The sequence below is a fragment of the Drosophila mauritiana genome, chromosome 3L (genome assembly GCF_004382145.1).
Source record: "Drosophila mauritiana strain mau12 chromosome 3L, ASM438214v1, whole genome shotgun sequence".
Lineage (NCBI taxonomy): Eukaryota > Metazoa > Arthropoda > Insecta > Diptera > Drosophilidae > Drosophila > Drosophila mauritiana.
This window is the reverse complement of record NC_046669.1, coordinates 7,539,263-7,554,735: the sequence shown is the minus strand read 5'-3', so window position 1 is coordinate 7,554,735 and position 15,473 is coordinate 7,539,263. Positions and strand designations below refer to the sequence as shown.

Here is a 15,473-nt window from a genome sequence, read left to right as displayed (position 1 = left end):
AGACCCTCTAAGCAGAGTGGCCCTGAGTGTGCTGATAGTTTGATAGAGCGATAGATAAAGACTCGACTCGACTCAACTCAGGTTCACGATCGGTGCAATTGAGTGATATGGCGGGCTCTGAGTGGGGAGAGCATATTAAATAATAGCCGAGTGGCGGGGCTCAATCAGTCAGTCAGTCAGGTAGAGCTCGGAATGCTTGCACATATCGCGTATACGCCCCGGCCGGCAAAAGGCATTACAACAGACTTGTAGACCGACTCCTCTCCCGGACCGATTCGGTTTCGTATCTTTGTATCGGTGAGAACGCTTCTGGGGGACTCGCCGCTCACATTTCGATGCATTTCGCGGTTTTTCGTTTATCCACGGGCTTTTTGCGTTTGTAGTTTTTATTTTCGCCAGCTTAGAACTTGCAGTTCTCGTGCATTTGTTCAGTTTGAGTCCAGCAAGCGCAGCGTCAACGAGCGTATCTCTCTCTTCAATTTTCCGATTCGGGTTTTCGGTTTATTCGCATTTTCTCCCGGGTTTTTGTTTTTGTTTTTTGAGCACGCAGTTATTGTTTTATATCGCAAGTATTTGGCCGATCCGAAGCAAAGTCAAGCCGTCTGCCGTCGATATTGTCTCTGCCTGTAACTCGATCGCAAATTACACACTTTTCGCCTTTTCGGTTCTGTTTCGGATTTGGATTAATATTTTTGTTTGTCTCCGTCTTTGCGCTTCATAAAATTGCAACTTTCTCCCTTGTTTCTGCTGATATTGCCACAAAAATGATTGTTTTTACCATACTTTTAGAATAAAAGAAATTGCAGTGATTTTGTTATTGGATATCGTTTTCTATATATTGGCGTATATATGTCGCCAAGTGCAAGCCGGTGAGAAGTATAAAAAACGCGCAAAGCAGAAAGGGGAAAAGTTATTATGTAACTTTTAAAACACTCGGGCCATAAAAACAGGAACAAATGTGGAATAATTCTTGAAGAAACAAAGTGAAAAGCAGAGGAAAAACAAAAGTGGATAAGCCGCCAAAGGGAATATATGGATAAAATAAATAGTTGAAATAATAATGGGCGTTTTAAAAAGCCAAATAAAAAAGTGTAGTTATAAATAAATATCAGCAATGTTGCAGTACAATACAAATAAAAGTTTTTCACAAGTTAAAAAATGATCTTAGTTAAATATTAAAGTGGTAAAATTTTAATTAATTGAATATAATAATAAGTGCATCCAAACTAATGTAGCTAATATTTAATTTCGAAGTATATTAACTACTTTAACTGCTAATTACCAATGTTTTGCGCCAGATTCAAAAGCTTAAATCAGCTTTCAAATCAGCTGCGGCAAAATTGTGAAGTGTGCAAAGCAAAAGTGAAGCAAAAAAAAAAAAGGAAAACAAAAGTGCATTAGGTAGAACATCCGCAGTGACAAAAATACCAGAAGAAAAATGCCGCGCCAAAAAGATAAGGGAAACCCAAGGATGAGATACGAGTGAAATGAGTGGAGATACTTCTCGCCTAAAACAAAAGTGCATTCAACCAAAAAATGTAAAAACAAATTACCTGTGGGAGGGATTTTTTACACATACATATAATACAAATTTTAATTTTTTTTAAATGTCTTAATATTTTGGAAAGGTATTTTAATGGTGTACTCTTTATTTGAATTTTGAATAGAGTTCCGTTTGCTTACTCTAAAAGTTGGATTTCATACCCAATAAATTGATTCTATATTGTTGTGTTAGCTATTATCAGATTGATTGGATATTTTACACAGTACACTTTTTTCATTCCGTTGAATTCAAGATAAATAATATTGTTTGTTAGATTTGCTTAATTACAAGAATTTCCAGTGGCTGAAACTAGCTAGGTAATTTGCTAGTCGCTTTGCAGCCCAACTGTTTCCATTTGTTTTATTTTAATTTTTGTGGCGTCTTTTTGAGTTTTTGAAACGTCATCGTCAGCGTTTGACTGCCCCGAGTATCTGTGTGCGCCAGTGTGTCTGTGTGCGTGTGTTTGTGCTGCTGCGATGGTGTGAGTGCGCGTGTGCATTTGTGCAGCGGTGTGCGATCATGCGGTAGTCACACACGCTCTCAGTAAAAGTTATTTCAATTGACAACTAAAAAACTATAGTAACATGCAAAAAGGTTTTAAACATAACAAGTGATACAACTTCGATTCTTGTTTTTGAATTTAGTCGAATAAATGGGGCAAAATTACGAAACGCTACTTAATTAAATCTGCATTCAGCTGCTATTTCTGGCCATTTTCACTCGGGCGTATACTTCATATTCACTTAGAGCAAATATGGCTAGTTGTTGATACGGTGAGATAAGCAACTGATTGACAGCTACTCCAGGTATATTTTTTTAAACAAAATTTAGGTAGTTGGAAACAGTGAACGATAACTCAAGGAAAGCCTCTGGTAGTTTTTTAATTAAAAGAACTTATAGAAAAATACACTGAATTTTCTAATGACTAAAAGCTAGAGACTCTTCATTTATAGCAAAAGGAATAAGCTTAAGAAAGGAAAACTTTGGACTGAATACGTTTAAACTAATGATTTTATTGAATTTTGTATTGGTATAGTGAGTTTTTGTCCAATTAAGTGAAATCGAACTAGTTTCTAATTACTCTGAATTAAATCGATACTAAATAGAATTCATTAAAAATTTCCCCTTGGCGATTCCCTTAAAATGTGAAAATATTATTCAATTTCAATCTAAACATATTAAATCAGATTAAAGATCGAATTATGTGATGAACTGATGATATTAAGCAGACTGCTAATGATTAAGATCCGTCAATTTATTATTAGATTGTTAACCGTTTAGGGAAAGGAAAAGCCAAGATCCGTTTAGGGTTCTGTTTATAGAACAACGACTCCATGCTGGAAAACCACATAGAAGTATACCCCTTGAACACTATTAACGATGAACTCGGAATTGGTAGATTGTAATTAAGTCCCGTCTCGGTAAAATAAGGGGGAACGAACGACGTCGAAATAAATCAATGAATGACTAGAGGTAAAAATAAAATAATAGTGAACAATTTAATTAAGTCAAGTTTAAGACAACAAACGCTAGAGCGCAACGAAAAGTATTACAAGTTTTGCGGGAAGAGAATAGAAGGCGAGGAAGCAAAGCGGTACAACATGTCGTATGAGTATTGGGTATTATCACTCACACACGGGCACTATGTTGTAATCGCAATGCAATTAGCAATGCCAAGCAAAAGCTCAAGTTCACTGACAAAGAAATCCAGAGACAGAGAGAGGGAGAGAGTGAGAGAGAGAGAGAGGGATATGGGGTGCACATATATAGGTAACCCACACATTGTTAGTATGCGATAATTTCTGTAACTGAGCGAAGCTTTACAAATGCAATCAAATGACGTTAGTTCCCTGTTTCCAGTGCGCCAAAGCGAGACAGCAATGGCTAGAGAGTGCAAGTGAGCGAGACGGGGCGACTGCCGAGTACAGAGAGGGGCAGAGATATGGCCACTATATCTCGCGACGTCGTGAGTAGGTCAGTCAACGATCTTCGCCTGGGTTGAGTAAGCCTGACACTCCAACCGGCTTTCTGTGCTTTTTCCTCCACTCCGACCAACTGGCTTCCGCATTGCAAATGTGCATTTAGATATTCAATAGAACACACTTCCACAACAATGTGGTCAATGCCAAATGTTTGATACATCATACATCAGCTTCTATTTGCAATAGATGATGCTTCTACTCTATATCACATACTGTGTACAATTTGAGGTTGGTTTTAAAGCTGCTTAGTGCAGTTCAATTCGCTGGGGTGAAGGCCAAAAGAGATTGGAAAAGCTGAGGTGAACGATAGTAGAATCAGTCGAAAGGTATTGTACTTACATTTTCATAAGTAACATACTTCAGATCTATTTAGAAGTCACTAATGTTTTTCAGATGAGTTACTTACTCAGCAATTTTAGATCTTCTATTCAATCATATTGGATTGAAATTAATGGAGTCTTCATTTTAGAAAGTGATTGATTGTCATTTGACTTGAGGTTGATAAACATTTCATGGCAACAAGAGGCAGTTTGGGCTTTTTAAAGATTATTTAAGCTGTATTGAGGCAACGTATCTATTTTCTTTGACCCAATAATTCCCGAGTTTATAATTGAGTTGTAATTGGACCACATTCCTCGGTTCAAAGCTAGCTTACTGAATAATAATACCTGACACCCTCTCTATATGTCTCCATCTTAAACCTTTTCTCGGCTGCTTTTTTGCACTTTGCGACAAACCAAACCGACCGCACTAATTGCAACACGAACCATTAAGCGAGTCATTGGCAATTATCTGGCAGCATTTGAAGTCTGGGTCTGGGCCAACAGCTACTTACGGTTAACCAGCAACACTTGGCCAAAAGGAACGGGACGCTTTTCGGCCTTTGATGTGTATTTAAAATGCTCGCCAGTTTACATGTATACATGTGGGAAATTATGAGCTGCACTTTGGGTCCCTTGGTCAAACGGAGGTAAACGGATTAATTACAACTGGCACGGCAGATGTAAAGCTTGGTAATTTTAAGCTGCTTTGCACATTTTAATTAAACACAGATTTTTCGTCAATGCGCCAGCTTTAAATGAGTTTCAGCTAGAACGTCACCGGCTTTCAGGGAATCCAGTCTTAACCCCTTCCAACTGGTCGAATGCATTTAACAGGCTTGCAGAACCTTTGACATTTGCTGAAAACTTTTCAAGTTGTTGTTTGGCAAGAAATTGCTTTTCGCCGAAGCCCCTTAAATGCTGGACCGTCAATTAACATTGAATAATTTTGCGTGTGTTAAGGAGGATGGCTTAAGGTGCAGGAAATGATTGAAAAGCGTGGAATTAAAAAGGAAATCAATAGACAGTCAGGCGAATACGGAGCCTTATGCAATCGCATGCGTGTATGTCAGCTTATTTTTAGCTGGAAAACAGACCCAGCATCCGCACTCAAATTCCCGCTGCAGCCAGGCAATTGGCTGGCAGCTGCCCCACTCACACTCCTCGATGAAGGAAACCCACCCATTCCGTGCAACCACCTTCCTCCAACCACCGAGCAGTGGTTGTTATGGCATTCAGTGAACGCATTTTGTAACATGACAAAATAGCGTAGCATACATTTCAGGGGTTGCAAATGTGCAACATTGATTGGCACGGCCAACTGGCAAATTGGCCACGGGGCCTCCAATTGGGGAGCCTGCGCAGGCGCAGCTTATTCAATTACATAACCTGGCGATACCCGATTCGGAAAAGGATGCTGGCACTTGGCGAAACCGAAACCGAAACAGAACCACAACTGCACTTGTTGCTGGCACAGCGCGGCGTTTGGCAATAGCTTTCGGAATAAAAAACGCGTCGGAAAAAATAAAGAAGAAAAACTTTAAAAAAAAAAAATCACGGAAAATAATCAATTACGCTAACACCCCAACCCTTTGCAGTTATTCAAAATGTGGCATATTGAGCATATGGAAATCAATTGTTGCGTGAACATTACCTGAACTTTAGACCAAAGACAAGAGCACATATGAACAAAATTATGTGAGCGTGTAACTAATTTGTGGCATTTGTGAGCAAATCTTCAAAAGAAGTGGAAGTTTCGAGCTTTCTTAGGTTCTTCTCGTTTGCCCCCTTTCCCATTTTTTCCGGCACTTGTTTAAAAATTGTGCGCCTTGAAGTGGACTATCCTACAGACCCGAAAATGGACGACGAGAGCGACGACAAGGATGATACGAAAAGGTAAATTCACTATACATTTAGTACCCACACTCATGCGTTCGTTAGATGATAGCACAAATCCGTGGGCCATCTGCAGGTGACAGTTGACAAGAAGTAAAAGAATAGACGTGTATATGGCGTGCTGGCAAATTTTCCACTAGGTGAAAGTGAAATGTCCCCCCTTATTTATTATTTCATCCGATGAATAACTGTATTAAGATTCCACTGCTGTCGTCAAAAAAATCCCTGCCTCCCCACCTGCAAATTTTGATGGCTCACACCCTCGGATTCCATCAATGGAAGCCAACTTGTGGTAACTCAATTCCTTGATCCGTTTTTCCTGCGGCCAACCTCAATGAATTGTAATCTGAGTGTGAATTCGATTAGCTCATGCAATAATTAATTTCACCTGATGACGTTGCTCAATAGTAGAAAGTATCTGGAAAGTTCTGGGAACTTATCGCACAACAGTAAATGAAAGAAATTAGTTATCGAATTTCCAGGGTGGCAAAAAATCATGGTTCGTAATAAGAGAGTGTTAGTTATAATTGCAAACTTATTGCCGTCTTTATTCAGCCTGGTGTGTATTACACCTTGAAAAATAACCATAATTCTTTCCTAACAACGTAGTTCATATTTTTCATGACGCAGAGAATAATAGTTAGAGAACGCCCTATGCGGCAATCCAACGGATAGAATTGAGCAATGCATTTACTTTATATTACTTCATCAAACTTAACGTGCATTTAAATAATTAATCTTTGGTTTCTTTTGGATAAACTTAAACATGATATTCAATACTAAACATACCATTTTACTTAGCTGCTACATTTTCGTATTGTTTAACTTTTACGTTCAATTAAATTGAAAATTATTTTGAAAAGACCAACCCAACTTTTCATAAACTACCATGACCCTGCCATACTCAAAAACTGACAATAGCAATAATCCCGAAACTCAGCTCATCAAACAGTTAGTGACATGCAAATGTCAATGGCAGGATGGAAAAGTTAACTGTAGCGCAGTAAATTGAAAGCGACAAAGGGCACACAACCCTTGTGCTCCGTATCCTTAGAAAAATCCGGGATGGCGATAGCATATGGGCATATGTGGCTAATCAACGCCAGACAATGCCTCAATGGACTCGGCACACGTGGGTCACGAACGCACTCACCTGGGGGGTGGCAAACCCTCTTCATTGTGATATCCTTACGAGCATTGAAAGTGTGACGTTGTTAACCGTAAATGCATCCTATTGATTATTTTTAACTCGTAGCTTCCTTTGCAGGAAATCGCGTAATCTCAGCGAGAAGAAGCGACGGGATCAGTTTAACTCGCTGGTCAACGATCTGAGCGCCTTGATATCCACCTCCAGCAGAAAGATGGATAAGTCCACGGTCCTGAAGTCCACGATAGCCTTCCTGAAGAATCATAATGGTAGGCTTACTGCATTACCACTGCTATCTCTTTCAACTCTCAAATGTTTGATATCAGAGGCCACCGACCGCTCCAAGGTTTTCGAAATACAACAGGACTGGAAGCCTGCGTTCCTCAGCAACGACGAATACACTCACCTCATGCTGGAGTCTCTCGATGGTTTCATGATGGTCTTCAGCAGCATGGGCTCCATCTTCTACGCCTCGGAAAGTATTACCTCCCAGCTGGGCTATCTGCCGGTAAGTTAGAAAAAATACAATACAAAACAAAACACAATGAAAACTTTCAAATCAGGAACATAGTGAGAAAAAATCATTTATAGTATGCTTAGAGAAACTTATACCGGTTCGGCAAATCAGAATAATCGTCAGTAGTCCGAAACATTATTCAACAGATAACATTAAATTTTTCGTACAAAATGTCTAAGAAATCAAAAACAACAGTCGTGAATGTTCTCTACACTAACAATTCGTCGAGCAATCCTTCGCGGGGGGAAATGCTATCCTGGGTGAACAATACACTGAAATCGCAGTTTTCCAAGGTCGAGGAGTTGTGCACCGGAGCGGCATACTGCCAGTTAATGGACATACTCTTTGCCCAGTCGATCCCGATGCAGCGAGTCAAGTTTCGCACAAACGTAGAGTATGAGTACATCCAAAATTTCAAGCTTTTACAAGGATGTTTCAACAAAGTTGATGTGGATAAGATCATACCCATCGACCGGCTGGTCAAGGGTCGATTCCAGGATAACTTCGAGTTCCTCCAGTGGTTTCGCAAGTTCTTCGATGCCAACTATGAGAGTCGAGAATATGATCCTCTGATCGCTCGGAATGGAGCAATGATGGGACTTGGCTCGCCTCCCGTTGAAGCCAAGAAACGCAAGTCAGTGAATAAGTCAAAACCCCAGACTAAACCCACCGAAGAATCCTCTGCTCAAACAGATAAGGCAAGAACAGATCCGGAAAATCAAGTGCATGAGTCAAATTCCCAAACTAAAGCCACCGAAGAAGCCCCTGCTCAAACAGATAAGGCAACAACAGAGCCGGTAAATGAAGGTTCTATTGAGGAGTTGCGGAATTACTGTGAATATATTTCGATAATGACAGAGGAGAGGGACTTCTACTTATCGAAACTCAGAGCAATTGATCATATTTGCCAGAAATACAATAGTGGCCAAGTTAGGAAAATATCAGAGAAGATTACTAATATTATTTACAGCGGATAAATGCTCATAACAAGCACTAAATAAACTGAACTCAAATCAGCTAAGAAGCAAAATTCAAAGCAATGTGGATAGTTTAAAAATTAAAAGTTAATCTGTCAATAAATTGTTAATGCGAAGTTTTTTCTAATCTATTATGAATTTTTGGGAGTGAATCTTATGCAACTGTGAAGTATATATAATATACAAAATGAAAGTAGTGGGATTTAATATTATATTTTTGAGATATCCAAAGTAAAGGACAAAAGTAAATATTTGTTTTATTTGAAACTCAGTTCTTACACACCTATTTCGCTTTTCAGCAAGATTTGTACAACATGACCATATATGACCTGGCCTACGAGATGGACCATGAGGCGCTGCTGAACATCTTTATGAATCCCACACCGGTAATCGAGCCCAGACAGACGGACATAAGTTCCAGTAACCAGATCACATTCTACACCCATTTGAGACGCGGCGGAATGGAGAAAGTCGATGCCAATGCCTACGAGTTGGTCAAATTCGTGGGCTACTTTCGTAGGTAGCCGTGCAGTGAGTTTCGGTCACCTCCACTGATGCTTATCCCTTAGGTAACGATACCAATACTTCGACGGGTTCCAGTTCGGAGGTTTCGAATGGCTCAAATGGACAGCCTGCGGTGCTGCCGCGCATCTTCCAGCAGAATCCCAATGCAGAGGTGGACAAAAAGCTGGTTTTCGTGGGCACCGGACGCGTACAGAATCCCCAACTGATCAGGGAAATGAGCATTATTGATCCCACAAGTAATGAGTTCACCTCGAAACACAGCATGGAGTGGAAGTTTTTGTTTCTGGATCACCGGGCTCCGCCGATCATTGGCTATATGCCCTTCGAGGTTCTGGGGACATCCGGCTATGATTATTACCACTTTGATGATCTGGACAGTATTGTGGCGTGCCATGAAGAGCGTAAGTTTCGTAAAGCAAACATAAGCTATGCGTAAATATAAAACCGTTAATTATTCCAGTAAGGCAAACGGGTGAGGGCAAGTCTTGCTACTACCGATTCCTCACGAAGGGCCAACAGTGGATATGGTTGCAAACGGACTACTATGTGAGCTACCACCAGTTTAATTCCAAACCGGACTACGTGGTCTGCACCCATAAGGTTGTCAGCTATGCCGAGGTTCTGAAGGATAGTCGAAAGGAGTGCCAAAAATCCGTAAATAGCAACAGCACCACCAACAATGGGAGCAGTAAGGTAATAGCCTCCACGGGAACTAGCAGCAAATCCGCATCTGCCACCACAACACTGAGGGATTTCGAGCTGAGCAGCCAAAATCTGGATAGCACATTGCTCGGAAATAGTCTGGCCAGCTTGGGCAATGAAACAGCAGCCACTTCTCCCGCCGTGGACTCGTCGCCCATGTGGTCAGCGTCGGCTGTCCAACCGTCTGGATCATGTCAAATAAATCCCCTGAAGACATCGCGTCCCGCCTCGAGTTATGGCAATATCAGCTCCACAGGAATATCGCCGAAGGCCAAGCGAAAGTGCTACTTCTACAACAACCGGGGCAATGACTCGGATTCAACGTCCATGTCGACGGATTCAGTCACCAGCCGGCAGTCCATGATGACGCACGTCAGTTCGGTGAGTATCCATATAGATTATTGATCATTAGCGAAATTGTTTGAATTTGGTCCTTATAATTTCCTAGCAAAGCCAACGGCAGCGATCGCATCACCGTGAACACCATCGAGAAAATCATCACAGTCAGTCACATCATCACATGCAGCAACAGCAGCAGCATCAGAACCAGCAGCAGCAACATCAGCAGCACCAGCAACTGCAACAGCAGCTGCAACATACAGTGGGTACTCCGAAAATGGTGCCTCTCCTGCCGATTGCGCCCACACAAATAATGGCTGGAAATGCGTGTCAGTTTCCCCAACCCGCCTATCCGCTTGCTAGTCCTCAACTGGTGGCACCCACATTTCTGGAGCCGCCGCAATATCTCACCGCCATTCCCATGCAGCCGGTGATCGCTCCGTTTCCGGTGGCGCCAGTGCTTTCCCCACTTCCGGTGCAGTCACAAACGGATATGCTGCCCGATACGGTGGTTATGACGCCAACACAGAGTCAGTTGCAGGATCAATTGCAGCGGAAGCACGACGAACTGCAAAAACTGATCCTCCAGCAACAGAATGAGCTGAGGATAGTCTCAGAGCAGCTCCTCCTATCCCGCTACACATATCTGCAGCCCATGATGTCGATGGGATTCGCACCTGGCAACATGACAGCAGCAGCGGTGGGTAATTTGGGAGCAGGTGGCCAACGGGGACTGAATTTCACCGGCAGCAATGCCGTGCAGCCGCAATTCAATCAGTATGGATTTGCCCTGAACTCTGAGCAGATGCTTAACCAGCAGGATCAGCAGATGATGATGCAGCAGCAGCAGAATCTGCACACGCAGCACCAGCACAATCTGCAGCAGCAACATCAAAGCCACTCACAGTTGCAGCAACATAACCAGCAGCAACATCAGCAGCAGCAGCAACAACAGCAGCAACAACAGCAGCAACAGCAGCAGCAACAGCAGCAGCAACAGCAGCAGCAACAGCAGCAACAACAGCAGCAGCAGCAACAGTTGCAGCTGCAGCAACAAAATGATATTTTACTGCGTGAGGATATCGATGATATAGACGCCTTCCTCAATCTGTCCCCCCTGCACTCACTGGGCTCGCAGTCCACCATTAATCCCTTCAACTCTAGCAGCAATAACAACAATCAAAGCTACAATGGGGGCAGTAATCTGAATAATGGCAACCAGAACAACAACAATCGCAGTTCGAATCCCCCCCAAAATAACAACGAGGACTCGCTGTTGTCCTACATGCAGATGGCCACCGAATCGAGTCCTTCGATCAACTTTCACATGGGCATCAGCGATGATGGCTCCGAAACGCAGAGCGAGGACAACAAGATGATGCACACTTCCGGCAGCAATCTGGTGCAGCAGCAACAGCAGCAGCAACAACAACAAATCCTGCAGCAGCATCAACAGCAGTCAAACAGCTTCTTCAGTTCGAATCCCTTTCTCAACAGTCAGAATCAGAACCAAAACCAGTTGCCAAACGATCTGGAAATATTGCCATACCAAATGTCCCAAGAGCAATCACAGAATCTATTCAACTCGCCTCACACAGCCCCAGGCAGTAGTCAATAGCGCATACCCACTGTATATAACTCTCTGTAGCGGTAGGAAAAGATAGAATTGTAGAACTCCAGGCAACCCATTTACCAACATATCCGTGTATTATCAAGTTTGGCCTCTGGCCCTCTTTATCGAACCTCCTCTATCGGAAGCCCAGAGCTAGTTGTAGATCTCAACAGACTGAGTATTGCCCCACCCCGCTCCCTTCATGCGTTGTATATAACATAGGTGTACTATAGAAAAGTTCTCAAAAAAATATTCATTGTAAGTAGGTTTTAAATTGTTGTAGTTTGTAGCAAGAACCCATCGTTTCCATAGGTTAGCCTTATCCAGTAAGTGCCATCGAGGCGCAAACAGGGATCTCTGATACGAAATCGAACCTTAAAGCCTAATCCTAAGTTATTTGTATTCTAATATACTGAGAAGCGACTAACAAGCGAACGAGTTGAGCAAAGCTAATTCAATTCCATATTATTTTCAAGACTGGGCTTCGTCATTGAGGTCAAAAATGATATTTATCGTACGATTTAGTGTTATTCTGTATGTATAACTCAAAACTCAGGTTGAGATTGCAACTGACATTTATTTTGCTGTGAAGATATTCCCATAAGTTTTCTTTAGGCCCGATCTTTTCTGACAGCTGAAATGCCATTAGTTCAATCGTTATTCCAATTTCCCCTGCATTACCATTTTACTGTTGGAAAAGTTCGTTCGAATATGCTTCGATCTGCAGCTGATAAAGAGCCAAATGCTTTAAACTTAGAACTTGTAAATGGAAACAAACTATCTTAAACTCAACTACAACTACCTTAATAATTTTAGTTAACTCAATGTTTAAGATTTGTACATACCTATAGGACGAGTCATTAGCACTTGCTTAAGTCTGTAAATACGCGTACGATGAGGATAATGTAGACCCATTTTGTACATAACTGTTTATATGTTTTTCAAAAGAGCTTAACAACAAAATGTAATTGAACATGCTAACCAAACAAGAAAATCCAGAACATTATCGATACAGAGTTGTAATAAAGCAAAACAAAAAACAGTTACAAAAACTTAATTGCATGGTATTTATTATTTGATTCAATCTTAATAGTAAGTAAAGAGAAGAAAAGTAAACAAAATTCTACTCAGACGCGCAGCTTGGCAACGGCATTCTGGAGAATCTGGAACTCGGAGTTAATATTGTCCATCAGATTCGAAATCTGGGGCTTCGAGTCGAGAACCTCAACACTCTGAGTGTAGGCATTGTAGCGAACACCAAAGGGTCGGGGAATCGAGTTCGCAAATTTACTAGAAGTAATTCAAATTATTTAACACTTTCTTTAGATATATTTAGGCCTAATAACTTACATGGTCTTCTCCTTGGCGGTTTCAAAACTATCGGCCACATAGTACAGAGGCTGGAACTGAGTAATGGGATACTTGGTGACGCCAGTGACCTCCGGCTCAAAGTCCTTCAGCTGCGGCTTGTCCGTGAGGCAATACTCCAGTTCTCCGTAGGAGGACAGCAGACCAGCTCCGTACGCCTTCAACTCACCCTCCTGGCGGCACAAGCCGTACTCAACAGTGAACCAGAAGATCTGGAAAGAATTCACGCATCACAAAGTTGTCCTATTAGTTTAGAGCAAAGAGCCATTTACGGTGGACAGTTTCTCAATGTAATCATCGGGTGCTCCCAAGGAAGCTAAGCCGATCTCCTGACTGAATTGGGCAAAAGCTGGATCTGCAAAAAGCGGCACGTGGCCCATCAGCTCATGGCAGACATCTGGTTCCGGGGTGTACATGGGCTTGCTGGGATGACGGATATACTGAGTGGAGTGGAAGACGCGGAAGGCCAGGCCAGCCAGGAAATCCCGAGAGCTTAGTAGTCCAGCCACTGGACGCAGAGTAAAGCCTGTGCAATCTAAAGTCCAGCAATTCTCAATGTTACAAATTCTATATAATACGCAGTAATCGAACTAACCCCTCAAGAAGTTGGATACATCCTCCAATTGGGGAATGTTGTCCTCTCGGAATCCACAGTTGTCCACCAGCAAGGGGAATACGTGGTTGTACTCACGACAGGCGTGGGTCTTATAGAGCTTAGTAAGATTCCTGAAGATAATACCCCAAGTCTCGATCTCCTCCTTGGTGTAATCCACATGGGGCAAGGGCTCGCCATGCTTGTAGTTGTAGGCAATGTCGGCGAAGTACTTGCGGCGCTTGCGGTATTCCGGATCGGTAAAACCAGGATGATCGGCATCCAGCTCAGATCCGTAGCTCAAAATCTGATTGGCGAAACGATCCAGATCGCGTATACGGCGCGGGAACCAGGGCACAGCCGTGGCATTATCCTTGTAGTCACGCGAAATGATGTTAAAGTAGCTACACTGCTCCTTCACATCCTCGATGGCTTTTCCCAAGGCTCCAGATTTTCCATCGGCCTCCACGAAAAACTCGTAACCGGGAACACGCAGCGAGGATCGCGACTCAATATGCACCAGGTTTATGTCATGCTTCTTGAAGATGGCCAAAATGTTGGCCAAAGCTCCGCTGGACAACGAGGAATCCTTGGGCGAAAACAGAAGACAGGTGTTCCTGGCCTCCTTAATATCCACACCCTCGACTATGTAAGCCGAATCCTCTACGCGCGTTGGCTGTAATATATTCAATTTTGAAAAATATTTACTGTTTATATTTTTGCTGTTTGGGAAAACAGCCATTGCATCATTGGAAATTTGACAGATTGACCCGAGTGACCTTGGCTTATCGAGCAATCAAGCAAAACCAATTAATACTGAAAAAATTTCTCGCCATTAACACCCTGCCTATCTGCAAATCTCCTATTACAAAGGCTACCAGGGCCCAAATCGCATTAACCGAATCGCATTAACCGAAGCCTTATATGAGCCAACGAACTGTAATTGTAGTACTTGCCTCAGATCTGCATCATTGAGGTTGTTTGTGTTTTGGCTTGAACCCCCATGTTGAAGGTTTAGGTCCGACCGCAATGGCAATCAGCGCATATTGCCAAGGACTCGGCCTAGAACTTGGTGTGCTGTATCTGTGGGAAGGTCTACCAAGCAGTATGCTTTGCAAGATCTTGTGCCACAACAAGATCTTCTATCAGGGCTGAATTATTTATTCTTAAAGTATTTATATGTATTTATATATCTTATAAAACTGTCCTTTTTCATCTTCCAATATATGCGGCTGACGTCTTAATTCAGGTTTTACTCTAACAAACACATTAATAAAGTACTTGTTTCCCAGAAAGCACTCTGTATTTCTTTGTCTAGAACTATTGCGAACTAACCCAATTCCATGACAGGTTTTATAGATTACAGATCCGCTTTCTCATTTCAATCAAAATATTAAAATGATATTTATATATTTGATTTGCATTTTTTTCCTCAAAGGTTGGACAAGTTCATGCTGAGAACGCAGAATAATAAACTTGTTATTGTTTTTAATTTATTAGCTATTTTACGGATCACTTTCTATACCGGGTGCACAGAGGACTCTCGCCGAAGCAACAAACCTTATCAAAGGAGACCTGCCGCTGGTACATTTTCACAAGATTCTCGGGTTTCTCCACTGATAATACAACAAGACCGATGGCGAACGATCCGCTCAGCACACGAATTAAAACTGATTTAATTTCTCTGTGAATCGCGCGCTTAAATAGACTTTTCGATAGGCCCCATAGCTGAGCCAAAACGAAAATCAATCCGAACTGAAACCAGTAAATAATACAAATAATATCGCGGGCGATCGGGCGAGTGAATGATCTTGGAACGGCATCCACATGCGGTCCAATCGCGGCTATGGCTCTGCGGCTGCGGGGTTATCAGTGCCCAGTCTCGATGGGCCTAAAATCCCATTTCAGTATTCAGCTTCATTACAGAAGCCGTCGTCTAGCCTATCAAATCTA

The 15,473-nt window shown here is 42.1% G+C and overlaps 3 protein-coding genes across 6 annotated transcripts; 2 read left to right on the top strand and 1 right to left on the bottom strand.

Annotated features, from left to right (window-relative positions):
• The first annotated feature begins 465 nt into the window (after positions 1–465).
• LOC117140543 (circadian locomoter output cycles protein kaput) lies at positions 466–12,609 on the top strand. 4 transcript variants are annotated; one of them, XM_033303534.1, is made up of 8 exons: positions 466–569; positions 5,444–5,741; positions 6,997–7,157; positions 7,215–7,396; positions 8,682–8,898; positions 8,952–9,308; positions 9,368–9,990; positions 10,058–11,566. In XM_033303534.1, exons 2-8 carry the CDS (start codon positions 5,704–5,706, stop codon positions 11,564–11,566), a joined length of 3,087 nt encoding a protein of 1,028 aa, XP_033159425.1. In that variant the 5' UTR covers positions 466–569; positions 5,444–5,703. The 4 variants fall into 4 exon arrangements, with proteins under 4 accessions (XP_033159425.1, XP_033159427.1, XP_033159426.1 ...); XM_033303536.1 differs by having other exon boundaries at positions 467–569; positions 7,009–7,157; XM_033303535.1 differs by lacking the exon at positions 466–569 and having other exon boundaries at positions 5,704–5,741; positions 10,058–12,609.
• On the top strand, positions 7,527–8,502 carry LOC117140546 (microtubule-associated protein RP/EB family member 1). The gene has a single exon (XM_033303540.1). It carries the CDS (start codon positions 7,576–7,578, stop codon positions 8,380–8,382), a length of 807 nt encoding a protein of 268 aa, XP_033159431.1. The 5' UTR covers positions 7,527–7,575; the 3' UTR covers positions 8,383–8,502.
• On the bottom strand, positions 12,604–15,203 carry LOC117140545 (protein henna). Its single transcript, XM_033303538.1, has 5 exons — positions 15,081–15,203; positions 13,524–14,196; positions 13,201–13,463; positions 12,911–13,140; positions 12,604–12,850 (listed from the first exon to the last, which is right to left on the bottom strand). The coding sequence occupies exons 1-5, from the start codon at positions 15,108–15,110 to the stop codon at positions 12,688–12,690; spliced, it is 1,359 nt and encodes a 452-aa protein (XP_033159429.1). The 5' UTR covers positions 15,111–15,203; the 3' UTR covers positions 12,604–12,687.
• Between the last annotated feature and the right edge of the window lie 270 nt (positions 15,204–15,473).